The sequence below is a fragment of the Lissotriton helveticus genome, chromosome 3_1 (assembly GCF_964261635.1).
Source record: "Lissotriton helveticus chromosome 3_1, aLisHel1.1, whole genome shotgun sequence".
Classification (NCBI taxonomy): Eukaryota; Metazoa; Chordata; class Amphibia; order Caudata; family Salamandridae; genus Lissotriton; species Lissotriton helveticus.
This window is the reverse complement of record NC_136061.1, coordinates 59,479,686-59,503,794: the sequence shown is the minus strand read 5'-3', so window position 1 is coordinate 59,503,794 and position 24,109 is coordinate 59,479,686. Positions and strand designations below refer to the sequence as shown.

At 42.5% G+C, this 24,109-nt stretch overlaps 1 protein-coding gene and 1 long non-coding RNA gene across 10 annotated transcripts in view; one reads left to right on the top strand and one right to left on the bottom strand.

Annotated features, from left to right (window-relative positions):
- LOC144822101 (uncharacterized) overlaps nt 1-24,109 on the bottom strand; it is a 1,825,698-nt gene that overhangs the window by 1,570,296 nt on the left and 231,293 nt on the right. For 6 of the 9 annotated variants that reach the window (XR_013608557.1, XR_013608562.1, XR_013608560.1 and 3 more), the window contains exons 2-6: nt 3,677-3,740; nt 2,987-3,050; nt 2,389-2,499; nt 1,469-1,532; nt 549-612 (exon numbers count right to left, since the gene is read on the bottom strand). This is a non-coding gene — a long non-coding RNA (uncharacterized LOC144822101). Of the gene's footprint in view, nt 1-548; nt 660-1,468; nt 1,533-2,388; nt 2,500-2,986; nt 3,051-3,676; nt 3,741-24,109 lie in introns of all 9 variants that reach the window. The other 3 variants (XR_013608561.1, XR_013608556.1, XR_013608563.1) reach the window with 3 other exon arrangements.
- WNT6 (Wnt family member 6) overlaps nt 1-24,109 on the top strand; it is a 657,721-nt gene that overhangs the window by 577,829 nt on the left and 55,783 nt on the right. The window contains exon 3 of the mRNA XM_078679225.1: nt 20,757-21,058. Coding sequence (XP_078535351.1) covers nt 20,757-21,058 — 302 coding nt within the window. The remainder of the gene's footprint in view (nt 1-20,756; nt 21,059-24,109) is intronic.

Below are 24,109 nucleotides of genomic sequence, written 5' to 3'. Positions count from 1 at the left end.
GAAGCAACAGAGCACTGCAAATAACTATAGAATTCAATTTAGCAGAGAAGAAACAGCGCACTGCAAATAATTATAGAATTGAAATTAGCAGAGAAGCAAGAGAGCACTGCAAATAATTATAGAATTGAAATTAGCAGAGAAGCAACAGAGCACTGCAAATAATTATAGAATTGAACTTAGCAGAGAAGCAACAGCGCACAGCAGATAAATGTATAATTGAACTTAGAAGAGAAGCAATTGAGCACTGCAGATAATTATAGAATTGAACTTAGCAGAGAAGAAACATCACACTGCAAATAATTATACATATGAGCTTAGCAGAGAAGCAACAGAGCACTGCAAATAATTAAACATATGAGCTTAGCAAAGAAGCAACAGAGCACTGCAAATAATTATAGAATTGAACTTAGCAGAGAAGCAACATCGCACTGCCAATAATAATAGAATTGAACTTAGCAGAGAAGCAACGGCGCACTCCAAATAATTATACATATGAACTTAGCAGAAAAGCAATAGAGCACGGCAAATCATTATAGAATTGAACTTACCAGAGAAGCAACATCGCACTGCAAATAATTATAGTACTGAACTTAGCAGAGAAGCAACGGAGCACTGCAAATAATTATAGAATTGAACTTAGAAAGAGAAGCAACGGCACACTGAAATAAATGTAGAATTGATCTTAGCAGAGAAGCAACAGAGCACTGCAAATAATTATAAATATGAACTTAGCAGAGAAGCAACAGAGCACGGCAAATAATTATAGAATTGAACTTAGAAAGAGAAGCAACGGCACACTGAAATAAATGTAGAATTGATCTTAGCAGAGAAGCAACAGAGCACTGCAAATAATTATAAATATGAACTTAGCAGAGAAGCAACGGAGCACTGCAAATAATTATAGAATTGAACTTAGCAGAGAAGAAACATCACACTGCAAATAATTATACATATGAGCTTAGCAGAGAAGCAACAGAGCACTGCAAATAATTAAACATATGAGCTTAGCAAAGAAGCAACAGAGCACTGCAAATAATTATAGAATTGAACTTAGCAGAGAAGCAACATCGCACTGCCAATAATAATAGAATTGAACTTAGCAGAGAAGCAACGGCGCACTCCAAATAATTATACATATGAACTTAGCAGAAAAGCAATAGAGCACTGCAAATACATGTATAATTGAACTTAGAAGAGAAGCAAATGAGCACTGCAGATAAATATAGAATTGAACTTAGCAGAGAAGAAACAGCACACTGCAAATAATTATACATATGAACTTAGCAGAGAAGCAACAGAGCACTGCAAATAATTAAACATATGAGCTTGGCAAAGAAGCAACAGAGCACTGCAAATAATTATAGAATTGAACTTAGCAGAGAAGCAACGGCGCACTCCAAATAATTATACATATGAACTTAGCAGAAAAGCAATAGAGCACGGCAAATCATTATAGAATTGAACTTACCAGAGAAGCAACATCGCACTGCAAATAATTATAGTACTGAACTTAGCAGAGAAGCAACGGAGCACTGCAAATAATTATAGAATTGAACTTAGAAAGAGAAGCAACGGCACACTGAAATAAATGTAGAATTGATCTTAGCAGAGAAGCAACAGAGCACTGCAAATAATTATAAATATGAACTTAGCAGAGAAGCAAGAGAGCACGGCAAATAATTATAGAATTGAACTTAGAAAGAGAAGCAACGGCACACTGAAATAAATGTAGAATTGATCTTAGCAGAGAAGCAACAGAGCACTGCAAATAATTATAAATATGAACTTAGCAGAGAAGCAACGGAGCACTGCAAATAATTATAGAATTGAACTTAGCAGAGAAGAAACATCACACTGCAAATAATTATACATATGAGCTTAGCAGAGAAGCAACAGAGCACTGCAAATAATTAAACATATGAGCTTAGCAAAGAAGCAACAGAGCACTGCAAATAATTATAGAATTGAACTTAGCAGAGAAGCAACATCGCACTGCCAATAATAATAGAATTGAACTTAGCAGAGAAGCAACGGCGCACTCCAAATAATTATACATATGAACTTAGCAGAAAAGCAATGGAGCACTGCAAATACATGTATAATTGAACTTAGAAGAGAAGCAAATGAGCACTGCAGATAAATATAGAATTGAACTTAGCAGAGAAGAAACAGCACACTGCAAATAATTATACATATGAACTTAGCAGAGAAGCAACAGAGCACTGCAAATAATTAAACATATGAGCTTAGCAAAGAAGCAACAGAGCACTGCAAATAATTATAGAATTGAACTTAGCAGAGAAGCAACGGCGCACTCCAAATAATTATACATATGAACTTAGCAGAAAAGCAATAGAGCACGGCAAATCATTATAGAATTGAACTTACCAGAGAAGCAACATCGCACTGCAAATAATTATAGTACTGAACTTAGCAGAGAAGCAACGGAGCACTGCAAATAATTATAGAATTGAACTTAGAAAGAGAAGCAACGGCACACTGAAATAAATGTAGAATTGATCTTAGCAGAGAAGCAACAGAGCACTGCAAATAATTATAAATATGAACTTAGCAGAGAAGCAACAGAGCACGGCAAATAATTAAACATATGAGCTTAGCAAAGAAGCAACAGAGCACTGCAAATAATTATAGAATTGAACTTAGCAGAGAAGCAACGGTGCACTCCCAAAAATTATACATATGAACTTAGCAGAAAAGCAATAGAGCACGGCAAATACATGTATAATTGAACTTAGAAGAGAAGCAAATGAGCACTGCAGATAAATATAGAATTGAACTTAGCAGAGAAGAAACAGCACACTGCAAATAATTATACATATGAACTTAGCAGAGAAGCTACTGAGCACTGCAAATAATTATAGAATTGAACTTAGCAGAGAAGCAACGGTGCACTCCAAAAAATTATACATATGAACTTAGCAGAAAAGCAATAGAGCACGGCAAATCATTATAGAATTGAACTTACCAGAGAAGCAACATCGCACTGCAAATAATTATAGTACTGAACTTAGCAGAGAAGCAACGGAGCACTGCAAATAATTATAGAATTGAACTTAGAAAGAGAAGCAACGGCACACTGAAATAAATGTAGAATTGATCTTAGCAGAGAAGCAACAGAGCACTGCAAATAATTATAAATATGAACTTAGCAGAGAAGCAACAGAGCACGGCAAATAATTATAGAATTGAACTTAGAAAGAGAAGCAACGGCACACTGAAATAAATGTAGAATTGATCTTAGCAGAGAAGCAACAGAGCACTGCAAATAATTATAAATATGAACTTAGCAGAGAAGCAACGGAGCACTGCAAATAATTATAGAATTGAACTTAGAAAGAGAAGCAACGGCACACTGAAATAAATGTAGAATTGATCTTAGCAGAGAAGCAACAGAGCACTGCAAATAATTATAAATATGAACTTAGCAGAGAAGCAACAGAGCACGGCAAATAATTATAGTACTGAACTTAGCAGAGAAGCTACAGAGCACTGCAAATAATTATAGAATTGAACTTAGAAAGAGAAGCAACGGCACACTGAAATACATGTAGAATTGATCTTAGCAGAGAAGCAACAGAGCACTGCAAATAATTATAAATATGAACTTAGCAGAGAAGCAACAGAGCACGGCAAATAATTACAGAATTGAACTTACCAGAGAAGCAACATCGCACTGCAAATAATTATAGAACTGAACTTAGCACAAAAGCAACGGAGCACTGCAAAAAAATATAGAACTGAACTTAGCAGAGAAGCTACTGAGCACTGCAAATAATTATAGAATTGAACTTAGCAGAGAAGCAACAGCGCACTCCAAATAATTATACATATGAACTTGGTAGAGAAGCAACAGAGCACGGCAAATAATTATAGAATTGAACTTAACAGAGAAACAACAGTGCATTGCAAATAATTATAAACTGGAACTTAGCAGAGGAGCGCAACTGCAACAAATGATGGACGGATTGCTAAATGATTCAAACATTCTCACCCAGTGAAGTGATCTGGGTTAAATCCATCGTTATTTTGCCCACTACGCCACCCCAGTTTGACCCAGCCATATGCAAATCAGTCTTGACCCTGTGCCTCATGGGAACAGTGCACCCTGAACTGCCAAGCCAGGTCTTCCCTGGACCGGAAATTAGCATGCTGGGACTGGTTTCCAGGTATGTCACCCTTCATCAGCCAGGCTAGCTTGAATCCAGTGGCACAGTGAGCAAGGGACCCACGTCTGGGCATACCCGTCCCACTTAGGCCGAAATGTCTAACTGCAACAAATGATGGACGGAATGCTGAATGATTCAAACATTCTCCCCAGTCAAGTGATCTGGGTTAAATCCATCCTTCTTTTATCAACTATACCACCCCAGTTTGAACCAAGCCATATGCAAATCTGTCTTGACCCTGTGCCTTATGGGAACAGTCCAGACCGAACTGCCAAGCCAGGTCCTCCCAGGACCAGAAACAAGCATCCTGTGACCGGTATCAGGGTATGTCATCCTTCAGCAGCAAATAGTTATACATATGAACTTAGCAGAGAAGCAACAGAGCACTTCAAATAATTATAGAATTGAACTTAGCAGAGAAGCAATAGAGAACAGCAAATAATTATAGAATTGAACTTAGCAGAGAAGCAACGGTGCACTCCAAATAATTATAGAATTGAATTTAGCAGGGAAGCAACAGCGCACTGCAAATAATTATAGGATTGAATTATAGTTACATTATATATCATCTATTTTCGGAACTTTAAATACTAGATTATATCTTCTCCATGTCGTCTTCTCTACCAGTCTAGGCAACCTCATTTGTGAAACCACGCGGCAAAGTCTATTCGAGAAGCTCGCCAAATACAGGAAAGTTCGAAATGATGGAGATGTACTGCTTCAGAATGTGTTACCAAAATGGCATTTATTATCTTCATAAACTCCAAAAGAGTGACGGCGGTTCCCCCTTGATGTTATCACACTAGTACATTTTACCACCCTGTACTTTCCATCCGAACCTGTCCTTAGATTCTGTAATGTACACGAGAATGCCACACAGCAACCGGAAATAGATTTAGACATGGCTTTAAAGAGCAAGCATTCTATTGTTATCCTTGTCAGACAATACTGGTTTCACTTAACTATGAGAAACAATGTCTCAATGTAAACTAAGTACTTAGGGCCTAACTACAAGTAGGTCGGTTAATTCCTACCAGAGCGAAAACCAAGGTTTACACATGGGTTGGAATTACGAATTTGACTATATTTGATGCATTGAATAATTATTGGATGTGTAAAACACCTCAACTGTCGTTAAATTTCGGCAGGTCACACCTGCTGAAATTTAACTGAGCAAAATCTTACGGTATTTACTACTGTGCCATGCGGATTGTGGTGCACTAAACAATAATAAAGGTAGATATGTGTTAGCACATCTGTCACCACTGGGTAGCTTTGAGGTACACAAACATCTTATGGACATATTGATCACTCAGAAGGAACTCTTTTCAGCTCTGTTTAATTTTTAGTGATTGTTGTTACATTCTTTCTGTGCATATAAAAAAAATTAAAAAAAAATAAGCCTCTGACGCCACAGCACACACCTCGTCACTATAAAGAGTTCATATTATATATACCTCCCTCCTGTACATGGGTCTCCAAAAAGACCTAACCAAGCGGGTGTTCGTCTTCTGAAAAAAGTGTGTTGACAGTGATCACAGGTTCCTGCAGTTGAGCTTGCCTCCACCCCTTCCCCTAATTGTCTTCACTGCCTTCCAGTTCAGAAGGGAAGAGAATCCATATTTGGATGTTGGTCTTAATATCCAGAGAGATGTAAGGTCTTTTTCCACTTTTACTGAGATTGTTGGCTAGATCCACATTCCCCAGAGTGGTAGTGACAACACATATTTATATATTTATTTATTTATTTATAAAGTTTTAGGGAACATTCCTTACAGAAGAACCTCCCCAAGGGAATTTTTGCCTCCCTTGCTAGTTCAGTATTCAGTGGCTCGCCCACAAGTTTTCCCCTCTTATATAATCAGTTCAACCCCAGAGTCAGACCACATTGGTTCATTTATGACTGCAGGGTAATTGTTAATGACCAGCCACCGCACAAACTGTTCTGACCACCATTGATCATTAGAACTGGGGCACCAGCTTCTGACTCCACCTGAAGATGTCGCTTATTGATGTTCAGCAGCACTGAGGGGCATATTTACTAGGAAGTGGTGGCCACATTGGCTTAACGCCGCGCTCTGCCACTTCCAAAACGCAGGGATACGTTTGAAGGAGTATTTACAAGGGTACGGTGCAGCCCTGCGTTTCCCCTTGCGCTGGTGCTAATTTTAGCTGCCTAGCGCCAACGCAGACACCCTTGCACTGTAGTGCAAGGGTGCCTGTGTTGTAGGGGAAGATTGTTTATGTGCAGGAATATGTCCTTTCCTGTACATAAACAATCTGAAATGGCATTTCGAAACTTCTATGTGTGTTGCTTAATGCAGCATACATTGAAGTTGCAAAACGTCTTTTTTTATTGATTGTGCAGGAAGGGTCACCTTCCTGCACATGAACAATCAATGGCCTTTTGCTGTTTTTTTGAGTGCTGCACAACACAGCACACATAGAAACAGCTAAAACAAGGAGAAATTAAACATTTCTCCTCATTGCGCCTGTTTAAGAGCAGGTTTTCACGGGTCTTAATTTTGGCCTGCCCCACATTTATGCTGCCCATATAAATTATGAGCAGCATAAAAATCAATGGGTGGTGTGGTGGAACGCCCACCGCAACACCCATTGCCCACTCCTTCACGCTAAGTATAGCTTGAAAGAAATAAGTTACTTACCTGTAACTGCAGTTGTCCAGAATTCGTATCTTTCATAGATTCACATGCTTGAATCATTCGACGTCGCCGAAGTGGGAGTCCCACGGTAATATAAATAAAGCAGTAATATTTTAACGTTCATAGGCTATCATGGAGGCAACCACACATTTAATAGCCTATCCATCCCCGTTTCTAAAAAAGGACTAAACCAAAACACAACCAATCAGTAACCAGCATCCTCTTGAACCTTCCCAAGAGAGGCTGAATCCCTCAGATTTTCCAGCACAAGTGTGGATAATAATACTGTAATGCCAGAGAAGCTGTTCCGGTGAGGAGGGTGGGTTGCATATAAATCTATGAAAGATACCAATACTGGATAACTGCAGTTACAGGTAAGTAACTTATTTCTTATCCAGTATTGGGGTATCTTTCTTAGATTCACATGCTTGAATCAGAATAGTAAGCAGTTATATGCACTTTTAGTGGATGGCGGGTAGTGTCAATAATACTTTCAAATGTATTCACAAAAGGTATGCTTTTTGAAAGTGTTTGTGCAAAGTAAACGTATATAAAGGCGTTGGCATGAGCAATAAATATCTCTATTGTCATCTTAAACAAGTATACTGTTTCTAAATTCACAGAACACACGTTTTTAAAACTCTATTGATATTGACCATAGAACAGAAAAACTACAGAGGCTCACCTTATTGAAATAAGTTACGTAGTACTGCCTGTCCTACGGTTGCGTCTGCCCACTGTGTCGACTCCAGGCAGTAATGCTGCCTGAACGTATGTGTTGTCTTCCACGTTGTAGCTCTGCAGATTTTTTCCAGTGGCACACCAGCGAACTAGGTAGCTGAAGTAAAGACTGCCCGAGTGGAGTGTGCTTTCATTGTCATTAAGAATGGTTTGCCAGCCTTATTGTGGCAACATTGAATTGTGGTTGCTATCCATCTTGTGATAGTAATTTTAGAAACTGCAGTGCCTTGACGGCCTTGCCCATAAGCTACGAATAGTTGAACTGTCTTGCAAATAAACTTAGTCTTTTGCAGGTAGAAGTTAAGACATCTCTTGAAGTCTAAAGTGTGAGAGTTCGTACTGCAGGAGTAGAAGCATCTGGGGAAAAAAGTCCTTAGAATGACTAGTTTGTTCAAGTGGAACTGCAAGGGAACCTTTAGGAATGAATTTCAGATTCGTCCTGAAAATAACCATCTCATCCGTAAAGCAAAGCAACTGATGTTTTATGGTGAAAGCTTGTATCTCACGAACCCTTCTAGTTGACCCCCCTAAGAAACGGCTGTCTGATTTGGAGAGCATATAAGGTAGAAGCGGGAGTATAAGCCTTTCCTTCTCTGAAGTACTAGAACCCTTTCAATTGCCCCTTTCCCTAGCATAATTTTTGCTTCCTGTTTGAGTAAGTGAGAACGAAGGGGGTGCGATCCCCTGGGTAGAGTGTTTGGTGGGAAATGGGTACATTCCAGAGTGTGGCCATAAGATATGAGGTCCAATACCCACTTGTCTGTTGTAATATTGGGCCTTGATGGATATGGTTGGAAACGTTTGCACCGGTTGAGGGGCAGTAAAACATAGCTGGTACCCTGTTGTGATCACTGTTTGAGACCTGAGTCACGTGCTTGCGACGCTGGTTTTCTGTGAGAACCCTGCCTGGAGAAACCAGCTGTTGTTGGCTGTCGATAGGATTGGTGTTGGTACCCCTGACGATATTGTGGCTGAAAGGATTGGTAATTCTGGGTGCGCTGGAAATTTCCTCTATTGCGGAAAAAGTCACAACATCGTGCTCCCGAAAGGGCACTTTACAGTACTGTAGGGTACCTAACTCTCTGGCAGTATCTGTGTCTGTCTTTATTGCCAGGAAAGCTTTGTCTATGTGTTTTCCGAATAGACGATTTCCATCATACGCCATGTAGAGTATTTTTGACTGTACATCCGGGGTGAAAGGACGTTGCCCTAAGCCATCCTTGGCGTCTTAAAACAGCTGCACCAGCTAGTTAGTGAAAGCCTGTAGTGGTTATATCCATAGCACAGTCTATAATTTTGTCCGCTGTGCGCTCTCCCTCTGCCAGGACCTTATTAAATTCCTCTTTGCTTTCCTCTGGACTAAGCTCACTCCTGGCTCCTATAGCGGACCACATTTGCCGATCGTAGCGGCCCAGAATGGCTAGTGCATTAGATGCTCTGATAGAGATTGCAGATATTGAGGAGAATCTTATCCCAATGGAGTACAAACGGCAACCCTCTTTATCCTGTTGAGACGCGATGGGAGTGGACAGATTTCTTGATCTCCTCTGGGCCGCTTGGGAAATCACAGAGTCCGGTTTGGGATGATCTGTAAGACATGCAGGGAAATCCTCGGTGCCCTGTATTCTTGTCAAGTCTTGGCAGTACTGGCACCACAGAGGCCGGAATCTTCATTACTTTATGTCCTTCCTACCAGATATAATCTATAATGGGTATCGATCTTATTGATTTTCTTGATTGCTCTTTAAAGTCATAAAGAAAGCAATCCGATTGCTTGACAATTGTGGACAGATGAAATCTGGACGTAGCCCTGTCCATCAGGTTATGAAAACCTCCAATATCCTCCGGAGGTGAGTCCAAAGGACGAGGAGAGGACGGTGTCGGTACCACATAGTCATCCCATTCATCCGCGGGTGGAGGAGGAACAGAAATTTCTCCCTCATCAGGCTCATCTTCAGAAGAGGTTGGGTCATCTCTAGGCAGCATAGGAATTATGGGATGTGGAGTCACCCTAGGCGTAGCAGGAGGCAGTGGTGGCGTCAGTGGTGCTACAGGTGGAGGAGGTGGCACCGCAACATGCTCCTCTTGGGGTGGGAACCTCTTTTTGTAGTCCACTAGCATAGCCTGTAAGTCTTGAATTAGAGACGAAGGCAGAGAGCAGGTTCCTGTCTTGGCTGTTCATAATATCTGACATGATGATACTGTGTTGGAGGAACTGGATGGTGTTGATAGTACTGTTCCTCGTCAGAATAGTCCTCAACCTCCTCCTGACACTTGACATTTAGTTCCATCAACTTCAGTTTCCTCTACTTCTAGTAGGTGACTAGGAAGCAAAGGTGAATTCTTTGGCATTTAAAAATCAGGGTGCAGTGGCGGTCTGGACAATCTAGATGGTGTGGATTGCATTTGTAATAGTTTTGTGAATGGAAGCGGAGTGGACGGGCCCGTTGACTACCCGAAAATCTTGTCACCGGCAAAATCATCATAGATGTCATCGTCAACGGTGGAGCTGTCATCAACGGTGGAGGTTTCGTTGATGATGGTGCCGTCGACAATGGAGTCGCCGTCGACGGTGGAGCCTTCGTCGACGGTGGAGCCTTAGTCCGTGGTGAAGTCTTCGTCGATGGTGAAATCTTAGTCGACGGAGGAGTTCTCGTCGACAGCATCGTCAATGATAATAACTTTGTTCCTGAGGCCGTCGACCAAAGAGTAGTCATCATCGACGTCGCTGAAGTGATAGGTGTCGACAGTGAGACTGACGCCAATGAGGATTTGTGGCCGGATTTGCGTCTGGAATGTCCTGAAGACTCAGATTTTTCCTTCGAAGTCCCAGAAGAATGAGGCATATCTATCTCTGCATTGACCTTAGGCTCTTTCTCCTTTTTTTCGAGATTCTCTAATCAAATGAGAGGTTTTAGGAGGTTTCCTGCCCTCTCCAGGCTGACCCTCAGGCGACCTAAGCCTCTTATAGGATTTAGAGGAAGTGTCGCTCTCCTCATTTGATGACGCTCCTTGATTTTTCTTCAGACACAATTAAAGCCTGCCCTCTCTGTCTTTAAGAGTCTTAGTATAAAAGGTGCAGCAGTTTTTACATTGTTTTACCTTATGGCAGGGATAGAGGCAATAGATGCAATCTTTGTGGGTACCATCAATATGCACCCTTTTCTTCCCACAGGATTTACAAGGTCAAAATAGTCCCTTCTTATCAGACACTGTCTATAAAGCAATGACTGTGACTTATCTGAGAAAATTGTTGAAGAACTGAGCAGAGCTCAGGGAGACTCCTTTAACACACGACGTACGATGAAAATCTGAGGGATTCATCTTCTATTGGGAAGGTCCTAGATGGTGCTGGTTACTGATTGTTTGTGTTTAGGTTTTGGCCTTTTTGGGTCTCGCTGGTAATGCATCCAAAGGATGCATGTGTCCAGCTGGAGACGTATAGTTATCTGTTACGGGGGAAGGACGGACAAGAGGGTGGTACGAGCTTTTGCCTGGATTTGTGTGCGCAAACGCGCACGTCGCGTCCCGCGCCGTACACATGCGCGCGCATACAGACAGACACTCGCTCACACACACACCCCCTCCCCCACAGTCACACACACGCACTCCAAGACACATACACACACACGCACGCACGCACACACACATACACAGCCCCCCCGCACGCGCACACACATGCCCCCCCCCCGTCCCGCCCTCGCAGCTCAGCAACCCACTCACCGGCTTCCTTGGTGCGGCGGCTCTCCTCAGCTGCAGGGCCCGGCAGCAGGACTCTTCTTCCCTCCTTCAGCACCGGGGCGCAGGGTAGGCTCCTGCCTGCTCCGGTGCTCCAAACAATCGCGGCTCTTCCGTGGGAGGCGGGGTAGGCTCCCGCCCTCCTACTTCTTGTTTCCGGTTGTCGCGCCGGCCTGTCTGACTTCCTGGTCGCAGGCCGGCGGTACTCGAAAGGGGGAAAAACGACTCCGGCATAGTAAGATATTTGGAACAACTGTTTAAATATAGTGTAATAAAGAACGCAATGCTTTACTTTTGGGACTGACTCTAAATATCAAAACAAAGTGTAATTCATATAATTCGATCTATCCCTCTTATGAACGTGATGGAATTACACCAAGCCAGAAGGGTCCTGCTTGTTTAACGTGCCCTGGTATTTGTTGGTATTGTATTGTCTGCAGATGGGTGTGCTGCCTTAGCACACTGGCCACCATGGCTTCATTGGCACGTTGACTTTTCTTTGCCTTCATAGGACATCTGGCTGATAATGAACTAAAAAACGGATTGGAAATACTGAAAAAACCCTCAGTTTTCTGCAGAGGGGAACCTTCCCATTTTTTCACATTTTGATGTGGTTGCACTTTAGCACACCAAAGATGAAATTATTACATTAGTTTGGACCAAAAATGTGTCAATTGGACATGAGCACAAGTTACATTACACATTTTATGTTTTTTTTGTTGCAGATTTATATAGTGTGAACTTGACCCGAAGGTATTGAGCGCTCTCCATGAGCACCAGTTGCTTTAATACATTAATTCTGTTAGGCACGGGAATATTACGTAATTTGTCTGGAATCACGGTATGTTTTTGTCCGGAATCACAGTATGTTGGGCTGACGCCAAGACTCGAACCTGGTTCCCCAGGTCCAAAGACAACAGTTCAGGCCTTTAGGCCACACCCTCTCTCCCATCAGTGCGTTGGGAAATACCCTTCGGATTAATCATAGCACGGCTATGGTCCTTTATTTAGAAAAAGAAAAATCCAAAATGGCCATATACTCTAGCCAATATACCAGAGCTTTCGTCCCGGCAGTGTTGTGTCCGGTCCTCCTGTTTGCGTCCCGCTGGCTCCCGGTGGTGCTCCTCCTGGCCCCGGGGGCAGGCCTCAAACAAAGCAGAACAGCAGCACAGTAGCGAGTTGTGCCTGAGGCTGGGAGTCAGAAGGCCGGGGGTGTCTGTGAAATGTGGGCGATTACAGTTCTGGTTGCGTACTACTAAGTAGTATCGGGCACGAGGATTGTTGGGAGTACGCACACAGAGTGGGATGGGCAGAGTTGATGCCTCGTGGCTTGTTTGTGGTATGGCGTGTGCTGATACTTATGAACAATTCTGATTTACTGCTATGTAAGGGGCAGTGTGCATGTGTGTGTTCGCTGCTCCTGGCTGTTCACACTTGTACCAGTTCTTTGTGCATGAGCAAAACCTGTCGCCTTGTACCGCTGCTGGCCATGCTGCACTTGTGCTACGTGTAATGTTTCACCAAACTTGAATCCGAACCATTCAATTTCTCGCTGCTCTTTTTTGGGTCTCGCTGGTAATGCATCCAAATGTAATAATCAATGACATTTCAACAAAGGAAAAAATAAATATGCAAATAAGGACTCATTAACATTTGCTTGAGCACTTTGAATAATCACGGTGCTGACAAGGCTGTAATTAACAGAAATTGATGCTGAGTTCGTAAATTACAAACACTTTTATTTAAGTATTAGTTATTTAAAAAAATTAAACGCCATTATTATTTGTAATAGCAATACATCTAAGTCATGTAAATACAAAACATATTGCATTACAAATGCTATAGGTATCACATTTGCGAAAGTTATAACTATTGGCATTGTAAATGACAAAGCTATTAATTTCGCTATTTTCAAAAACAACACATAAATAAAAACTTTGCCATTTACAATACCAATAGCCCAAGTGTTTTTTCACAACCTCAGCCTACCAAATCTCTTGTGGCTTTGTTCCCTCTTATTTTCGAGGTGTCTGGAAACGATTGATCTAGGCTACAGCTGTACTTCATAACTGCGGCTACCCGGGGGGAGTGTCCCTATTAGCAGGACCAGTCTGCTGGTAAACACCTTATCTTTCTAATTAACTTTTAATTACACACGGGTAGGAAGGGATGGCGCTTTACAAAGGCATCTTCACAGTGGAATTATTTATGAGCGCCGCAGGGCGCATACTGCTCATTTCAATGCCGGGGTATGGCTGACCTTTGCATAACATTCTATAACAGTGGTAAAATATATGGCACGTTTTTGTAATGACCTGTAGAGTCGCAGCGAGTGAAATGCTGCCGCAGTGGTGGTACTTGCAGGCTGGAATTTTCAACAGGACTGGGCAGTCTTTGCTTTTGTTGAGTGAGCCTGGACTCAGGACTTAACTTGAATCATCTAGTGTTATGCTGCTGACGCGGCTGACTTTGCGAAAGTTATAACTATTGGCATTGTAAATGACAAAGCTATTAATTTAGCTATTTAAAAAAAAAAACATAAATAAAAACTTTGCCATTTACAATACCAATAGCTCAAACTTTCCTAATGCGAGACCTATTGCATTGCAAATGCTTGTTTAGAAAAGGAGGTGGATGGGCTATTAACCTCATGGTTGCCTCCATGATAGCCTAAGAAAGTTATTAAATACTGCTTTATTTATATTACCGTGTGATTCCCACTTCGACAACGTGGAATGATTCAAGCATGTGAATCTATGAAAGATACCTCAATACTGGATATGGGGGACTTATTCTCAAGGCGGAGTTAAGCCTTGTTAACAGGCTTAACACTGCGTGGTGAAAAAGGCGAAGCCCCTATCGCCATCACAAGGTCAGAAAAAGTGACGTTCCAGAATCACGTTCCACCCCATTTACAGGATAAAACACATACTGAGGGTTTATATGGTGTCTTGTAACCCTCGGGTGATCAGAGGGGACTACCTAGGCCTGGAGAAACGCTTACGGTACAAACCTCAACTTTGTAACTATTTAGCCATGCCGAATGAAAACTACGAACTGCTCCTATATGATTGCAGGCTGTGCCCAAAGTGGCCAGCACACACAACAGCAGTTCTGTCATGTTGGTTCGAGGCAAATACGTTTCTGGGGTGGCGGGGGTGACTGACAGACATGACGCCCTTGTGGCTGGTCGACCAGCTACGAGACGTGGCCACACTGGAGGGATTGAGGGGCGGGAACTTAGTGGGAATTGAGCACCTCAGAGAAGTTTGGAGGGACGCTAAGCCCCTCTCCTTCGAGGCCTGCAGCAGGAGTATAGTCTTGCGCCGGCCTAGAGCTTACCATACTTGAAGCTCGTACATTCCTAGCAGCGATATATACAAGACATGGCCACCCCGTTCACTCCTCATTAGAGAACAGGCTTCTAGTAGACCCCATCCCAAAGAAACGTCAACGGTATACCGGAAACTAATTAATAATGCGCTGGATCCGTTGGTCTCCCTCTGCAAAGGTTGGGTGGATAACCTGGGTAACATAGAGGACGATGACTGGACGGAGGCCTTACAGAGCCCCAGAAAAATTTGGTTTGTGTTGATACAACTTAAGATACTTCACTGCTCGTACTAGTCACGGACACTCCTCCACAAATGGGGTAGGGAGCCATCCGCATGTTGTGCCAGGTGTTGCCAACAGGAGGGTACCTTTTTTCATATTTTATGGGAATGCCCCCAAGATTGATCCATTCTGGCAAAAAGTAACGACATCGGGTTGGTGGGAACGGAAGTTCCGATGGACGCCAAGTGGCTCCTCCTGATGAACCAGAGTAAGAGAGACTGGCCACAACATACTAAAATTTGGTTGGCCTTGCTGGCGGGAACGCTAAACAAAATATTGCCCCATGTTGGGGAGCACCCCTTCCCCAGTCAGCAGCAGTTTGGGAAAATTACTTAGATTGGTGCCAGGGGGGCAGAGGAGGTGGTGTACAAGTGTAGGGGGACTGTGAAAAAATGGGAAAAATCTGGTCTCCATGGATTACATACAGAACAGCATAAGGAGCCATGGAGCCCATGAAATGGGTCAATCTTCTCGGCGGAATAAAGCAATATCCCTGCCGAGGAACTTCCACCCGGGCACTTAACAGAACTGCTAACTTAACGTTATGTTTATCCCTGTGATGCTTAAACCTTTCTTACCTCCCCATATAGGTTCCACCTGTGAGGTTCACAAATTGTACTGTCCACATGCATATATGCGCTACAATGTACTGTCTTTTGATCTGGTTCAATAAAAAGAATTTTTTTTTTACTTTGTAACTATTTGTAACTGCTTTGTAACTGTCTAAACGTTCCAGTTTTGTAGAACATTCAGGTGCCTGTTGGAGTTTTAGATTTAAAAAACCACACTAGGGACGGCAGATGTGTCTTATTTGCTTTTTCAAACACCATTAGGGACTACAATCAATTTTTAAATTGCACAGAGGAAAGCAAACATGCGCTCTGCCTCTTGCTGTAAACAGAGCACCAATGTATACTTTATCTACATATGAGAGACAATACAATTTTTACTGTCTCTACAGTGGCCTAGAATCCATACATGGTAAATATGAAAAATGCCACCCGTCCTACGGTGCCCTACACTCCAGGATAGGACTTGAAAACATTTAGAACACTGCAAGTTGTTTGCTGAGAATTGTGAGCCCTCCTTTACCTGCAAATAGTTGGTGGTTCCTAGATTTCTCAGAGTAAATATTTGTGGGGTTTGGACCATTTACACAGTCCTGGCTGTGTCCATGCTAATCCTTGCTGTAGAGCAGTCCTCATCTGTAGCAACTTTCTTACCGCAGGATAATATAACGTCTCCTAACTAGAGGTCAGAGGTGCAGAAGGCATATTATTTTTTCAGTTTGTTGTGGAGATTTGATCCTATGACAGCGGGGCTCTGTGTTCTTCTCAAATGAGTCTGTAACCTAAATGAGGACTTTGTAACATTTTGTAACGAAGATGTAATTTAGGAATGTTTTGATTCTTTTCTACCACCCGGATGGTAACAAACGTAAATTCCAAATGAATTGGGCAGCGACTGGCAAGTCAAAAATCTTGATTTACAAAATATTTGACTTGCAAATCGAATACGTTTGTGGGATCAGGAATTTGAGACGAGTCAGAGTTCAGGGGTAATCAATAGTGAGAGATTAGGAGACTGCACACTCTGGGGCAAGTAGTTAACAGTCAAGGTGTGCCATTGGAAACAGGAACAAGCATTTACAATGCAATGGTCTCGTCTTTGTTAAAGTTAGAGCTATTGGCATTGCAAACGTCCTTTTTTTCATTTATTGTTTTTTTTTTTAAACCGATAAATATATGGTATTGTCATTTACAATGGCAATAGGTAAGCATTAGAGAGTAGTAGAGAGTGATAGCTTAATCTCTCGCAAATGCAAGACCTATTGCATTTGCACCCACACACACACACAGCCACACACCCACAAAACTCCGCACACACACAAAGAGCTACACACACACAGACACACAGAGCCACACACACACACACACACAGAGCCACACACACACACACAGAGCCACACACACACACACAGAGCCACACACACACAAACACAGAGCCACACATACACACACAGAGCCACACACACACACACACACACAGAGCAACACACACACACAGAGTCACACACACACGCTAGCAGTACAGTAATTGAAGTGTAGTGCTGATCTTCTATACCTAGTTTTGTTATTTGTTTTATATCTCGCATTGACGTACATGCACTTTGTATTGTCAGAACTGTCTCCAGCTAAGACCAATCAACTGTTTTACATGATTATATTCTTTCAAATGCACAATCAGGGGGGCAGAGGCAAGAAAAACGAGCACAATCAGGGGGGCAGAGGCAAGAAAAGCCATCACAATGAGGGGGCAGAAGTCAAGAAAAGCGAGCACAATCAGGGAACAGAGGCAAGAAAAACGATCACAACCAGGGAACAGAGGCAAGAAAAACTAGCACAATCAGGGGGCAGAAGGCAAGAAAACGGACACAATCAGAGAACAGAGGAAAGAAAAACGAGCACAACCAGGGAACAGAGGCAAGAAAAACGAGCACAACCAGGGAACAGAGGCAAGAAAAACTAGCACAACCAGGGGGCAGAGGCAAGAAAAGCGAGCACAACCAGGGAACAGAGGCAAGAAAAACTAGCACAACCAGGGGGCAGAGGCAAGAAAAACAAGCACAACCAGGGAACAGAGGCAAGAAAAGCGAGCACAACCAGGGAACAGAGGCAAGAAAAGCGAGCACAACCTGTGAACAGAGGCAAGAAAAACTAGCACAACCAGGGAACAGAGGCAAGAAAAGCGGGCACAACCAGGGAACAAAGGCAAGAAAAACGAGCACAACCAGGGGGCAAAGGCAAGAAAAACGAGCGCAACCAGGGGGCAGAGGCAAGAAAAGCGAGCACAACCAGGGAACAAAGGCAAGAAAAACGAGCACAACCAGGGGGCAAAGGCAAGAAAAACGAGCGCAACCAGGGGGCAGAGGCAAGAAAAGCGAGCGCAACCAGAGAACAGAGGAAAGAAAAAACAAGCACAACCAGGAATCAGAGACAAGAAAACACGAGCACAACCAGGGAACAGAGGCAAGAAAAACGAGCACAGCCAGGGAACAGAGGCAATAAAAGCGAGCACAACAAGGGAACGTGGGCAAGAAAAACTAGCACAACCAGGGGGCAGAGGCAAGAAAAACGAGCACAACCAGGGAACAGAGGCAAGAAAAACGAGCACAACCAGGGAACAGAGGCAAGAAAAAACGAGCACAACCAGGGAACAGAGGCAAGAAAAAACAATAACAACCAGGGAACAGAGGCAAGAAAAGCAAGCACAACGAGGGAGCTTACCACTCACAATGAACGAGCAGCAAGCAGTACTGAGTGACTTTACAGATATGTACAAACGAGCATTATTTTAAAAATCGCAGATTGCCCAAACAATGTTGAGTAACACAAGCCTGCTACTTCGATATTTTACTGGATGGGGGTCCAAAATGATTCCCTATAAATATATAAATTCATTACATTTCAATTTACTGTATGTCGTTTTATTTAATGAAGTCCGAAAATATGGCAAGGGTCTCGGATTGACTTTGGACAACCCTGTTCACTTGGACGTGCTTGAACATACCACTAAGTGGTTTGAGTTGCTAGCTTTCCACACAAGTTCATACCATCTAACCTAGTTCCTTACATGTGACACTCAATATTTGGCAATATTAAACTGACACCTTAGTCAGACAGTTAACGGTAGGCAGTCTGCGATTCACAGACCCCAATGCGATTGCGTACACAACGCTATTTGTACTTCACCCTCGCATCACTGTACTAAACAACTGGACCAGCAGCAGTTGGGTCACGGGCAAACAGGAGTGGCAATCACAGGAACAAGTGAATCCACGGAAACACTAACAGCCCTGCAGCATGAGAGGCAGAGTGAACAGACTCAGAGAAAAAAACACAACCCCATGGCACAGGAAGAGTGCATCGCCCTCCCTTGTGAAGCACGTGGAATACTTCACAGTTCACGAGAGGAGAAAACCCGTTATGAACAAGTAATGCGGTATGATAGGAAGTTCATGCAACGGCTAGATCGCCACACACACAATCTCCAAGCCTGCGTAGCACTGACCATCCCCAGCAGAGGAGGCAGACAACACACAAATACGTAAGCAGACTCGCTCACCACTGTGCCCAACACGACCCCAGGGCCCCTTCCTTCCTTCCTTCAGCGGTACTTTATTAACACGACTGCTTTGCGCTCATCACCTGCCACATGCCTGTCCAACAGTCAACTGGCTTTCTGAAGCCTGCTCGGCCACCCACAAAATAACGTGCCCTCCACCAGCAGCTCAAAACAAATGTAAGAGATCGTTTCAAATCCAGCGGCGTCTACCTTGAAGCAGAAGTTTATAACGGGCCAGCCACCGCAGTTCTTCTCCGTGGCTCCCTCGGCACCACGGGGCTCTCCTTCACAGCACGGGAGCAGCGGGTGCAAATGCCGCTCTACTTCACGTTTCAGGAGCGCGGGGTGGGCTCCCGTCCGCTTCCTCCTGTCTCGCGGCCCCGCCCACATCAGCAAGAGGCTGCCTCCGGCTAAGCCCGGGCTGCGGCGGCAATTTTCATGGTGCAAAAACGAGGGGTAGGCTCCCTCGAGAGCAAAATTAAAGTTAGTATGCGGGGTGGGCACCCGCTAGGACGCTAATAAGCGCTTTATAAGTTATAATACTTAAAAACAAAGGAAACACGAACAAACTAAGCCCTGTCCTTTTCGGATTGGGGGGGTGTTTTTTTTGATTGACTGAAGACGTCACAGAGAGAAAGAATCGAAAAAACACGCCCCCCCATCCCAAAAAGACAGGGCTTAAATTGACAGACAAACCTCTTCTCCAATGGCTGGCCGCCGTTTAGGAAGCCAGCCAATGGAGAAGAGGGGCTGGTTTCAGCCCCACTACTAGAAAACATAAAATCTCGCCAGCGAGACTGCGCAAGCGCAGCCTATGCTAGCCGAGACCTAAAAACTGAGGTCTGAAGTAAGGAAGGTGATTAAAGGGGGTATAGGGTCAGGAATCAAGTTATAGGATTTGTGGTCAGCTACTATGTTATGGTCTCCGTAGCAGTAGGGGCTGCGATCAGTATACATGTTCATAATAGAGTAAGGCATCAAGTGAAGAAGGTAACAGTGGTAAGTGGTGAGTTGGACAACGAAGCTGGGCTTTGCATTGGCGAGATCAAGGCCCATGTTCTCTGTCAAAGAGAATACTTGGATATATCCTCCTGAATAGAAGCCATTGAGGAGATATAAATTCAAAGGGTATGGAAGTGTGCAAAGAACCTATCTCTTTTTCATGTGCAATGGTAGGGAAAGCAATGGAATGAACACATTTCCAAGATTCACGTCGAGATTTTGTGTATTGTTTTGTTTTCCTTCAAATTTTCTAGTTCACAAACATTAAAACAAAATTCTTTGTTATTGTACTTGACATTATTAAGCCATTATTTTTCTAACTCTATGTTAATCAGACATGCTTTCAGGGTTGTCATGGCTACCTCTTGTTCCCTGGTAGGTTGATGTTGTGTCTTGGCTGAGGACTTCTCTTGATGGTGATAAGAGATTGTCATGTATTGTCATAGCATCAGGACTGTACTTCTTATTTAGAGACAGATGACATAAGGTGATGACAACAGTTACTCCCTTTAGGCATCAAAGGGTTTGTTACATTTGGACAACTAGGGAAGATGTTGCTTTGGTCGAGATATTCATATTCTGGATTGTTTTACTGGTGACACTTCTGCTAAGTACCGCTAACTCAAACGATTTCTGAGTAAATACAAATAAGCAGAACAGTGACATGACTTTCTCTTTCTTGCAGACATCAGAGAGACGGCCTTCGTGTACGCCATCACCGCAGCAGGGGTGATCCATGCTGTGACGCAGGCCTGCAGCATGGGGGAACTGCTACAGTGCGGTTGCGAAGTGATACGCAGCAGGGCGCCACCTCTTCCCTTCCCGGGCCAGACCTCAGAGGGCACAGCCTGGGAGTGGGGGGGCTGCGGAGATGACGTGGAGTACGGGTACGAGAAATCCAAGCAGTTCATGGATGCAAAGAGGAAGAAAGGGCAGAGCGATATCCGCACCCTCATAGACCTGCACAACAATGAGGCAGGGCGTCTGGTAAGGAGCTCCCCTGCCCAGAGGTTATTGATAGGTAGGGCGGAATTATTGAATCGATGAATACTAGAATAATTTTAAGTTTTAAGAATGAGAAAACGTGCACAAAATCTCCAATGAATTTCATTACATGTCCATTTCTTCATACACATTGTGGGTATCTCGCACATCTAACTGGGTTTTAGTATTCAGTGAATCAACAAGCGTAGCCCTAGTGATATGGGTAGGGGTATAAAGAGTACTCCCTGCACTATCCACACCACTTTTCCCATACTGTGTACTCTGAAAACGTGATAGGACAATATACTTGTGAATTTATGTGTCACATTAACAGCCAATACTAGATATTGCCTTACATTGGTTCATATTTTTATGCGGTTAGTGAAAAAATTAAGTTTCTACTTCTGTATTTCCACATTTATTTAACTGATAAATTACAGCTACATTTGGATGGGAGATGGGTTTTACAGCTACAAGTCAAAAATATACTCATATAAAAACATTTTCATTATAATACTACACACACACAGCTCCAGTTTCTTAAGGGAATACCTATATTCTAGTCTGTCCATCTGCACGGGTACCAGCCTGACAATCGCAGTTGACAGCGTAGCAAGTCATTCAAAAGAAGAAATATTTTCTGTATTTTTCCATTTTTTTAAATAAACACAGATAATTAAGCATATTTACCTGGTAGTGTAAATTTATAAAAATGGAAAACAAAGTTCTTTACGTATGAGTCAATTCACTGGAGGAAATTTCCTTTGAATCCATCAAGATATTTGAATTGGTTTCTAAAGTGATGATTGTTTTTTACTGGTTTCGAATGGCTTTAATTTCTCTGTTTGTTCTGATGGATATTGGAGTTCAAATCCAAATATCCCTATTGATCCGTTAAATGTAGTGAACATTAGTTTACAGCCAGTCAAGAGTGATTGTGATGAGAGTTCACATGCAGTAGCTATTTTATTTCTCACTTAGCATCGGCTAGCTAATGAAAAAGAAGTAAGTGCTTTGGTTAAATATCACAAAGATTTCATACATTCACAGGTTTGATAAAACTTGGTAAGCACTTCTCATCTTTTAATGTATTTACAGTTCAGAAACTACTATGCAAATCACAAATCAACACACATCTGGACAAATATCACATGCATCAAATACACTACACAAAAAGATGTTCTTCATTATTGTTTCATTACTGAACCTAATTGCTGGCTAATTAACATGAATAATACATTGGGGAAGTTCAACAATAAGTCATTTATGGCGCTGATGACTATTCAGTCACTTACACATACCATAAACATATTAAATTAATCTTATAAGTAATTGAAACAAAATCTAATTTTACATTGAATAAATGAAATCTTACTGAATCAGGTTGTTTTTAAAACAAACTATTGCATTAGTAAAAAATCAAAAACAAAATGTTAACTTAATAAACAGGCATTATCATTCCACTTCATCTTATAAATTATATATAGCAGATATTAAAATTTCTCCACAGCACGCTTTATTGAAGTAATTTAAAAAAAGCAAAAATATACAGCAGTCTCCTTCTATAGGCTGAAATTGTTTATCACAAGGTAATGACAAGGGGCTGTTTCACAGAACTAATATGAGACAAAATCCTAAACTTACTACTTTTGGTATTCACAGAAGGCATTTAGTAGTAGTAAAGTTAGGATACCTAACTTTACTACTACTAAACTGAGACAAAATCCTAACTTTATGAATTTCGGTATTTAAAAAAGGGATTTAGTAGTAGTAAAGTTAGGAATCCTAACTTTACTACTACTAAATGCCTTCTGTGAATACCAAAAGTAGTACGTTTAGGATTTTGTCTCAGATTACTTTTGTGAATCGGGCCCAAATTTAACAAATTTAAGTGCCAAAACCATTGCACAAATATGTTCCCAATTGTTAAAGGATAGACTAATAAATTAACAATAACTGGGCAGTATTGAATACGAAATCAAAACATACATTTTGTCCAGCAATATTTTTACATATTAGTGTGTTATTTCATATTGAAATACAAAAATCGACATTATAAATTAATTCATAATCGCAGGTAAAAAAAATGAACCCTCAATAAGGACATCTTATAACAACTTGAGGCACTGAAGCTTTGTGAAGATTTCCGCCGGATCTGTCTCAATTGAGACACAAAGGGCCTAATTACGATGGAGGTCGGACAACAACTGATAGTTCGTCGGTTGCGGTCCGACTTCCATCTACTGCTGCGGTCGAACCGACGCATTACAATGAGTGTGGTTGGAGACTGCAGTCGGAGGGACTGACCGACGCTTTATGACGAGCTCCGTCCGTCGGAAACTCACTAGAAGGATTATAGTGAGTTTCCAACTGACAGAGCTCGTCGAAAAGCGTCGGTCGGCGATTCTGCTGTTGGGATTATGGTGTTGGTTTCCGCCAGCCATTCGGTGTTGGCCTTTACGACATGGAAAGGCTGTGGGAAAGCAACATTGAGTCACGTAGCAGGCCCCTATTTCTACAAGGCCTCCACATTTGGACCTGGGGACACCTATGGTGCCTTCCTAAACATATCTGCACCGTGTGGAAGGCACCTTGAGGTGCCTTCCACACGGTGCAGGGATGTTCACAAACTTCAATTTTCAATGGGAGCTTGTGCTGCTGGCCTTTTCAGCCTGCTGCACAAGCTCCCATTGACAAATGGAAGTCTCAGACAGCATTATGTGCCGTCGCATCCTAATCGGGGTGTCGGAACCGCCGACCAACATCATACTGAGGCCCATAGTGACAACTTGAAGTACTGCAGCTTTGTGATATCATCAGATATAGTGCCAGTCAAAAGACAGTTTATTAAGAGTAATGTTGATGGCACTTATATTTAGCTGAAACTGCTAGTACCAGAATATTTCAGATTGTCATCAGAAGAACAAGTTACTTACCTTCGGTAACGCTTTTTCTGGTAGATACAATATCTGCCTGTGGATTCCTCACCTTGTGAATATCCCCCTGCGTTAGCAACGTTCGAAAAACTCTTTTGTAGCACGCCGGCGTGGACGA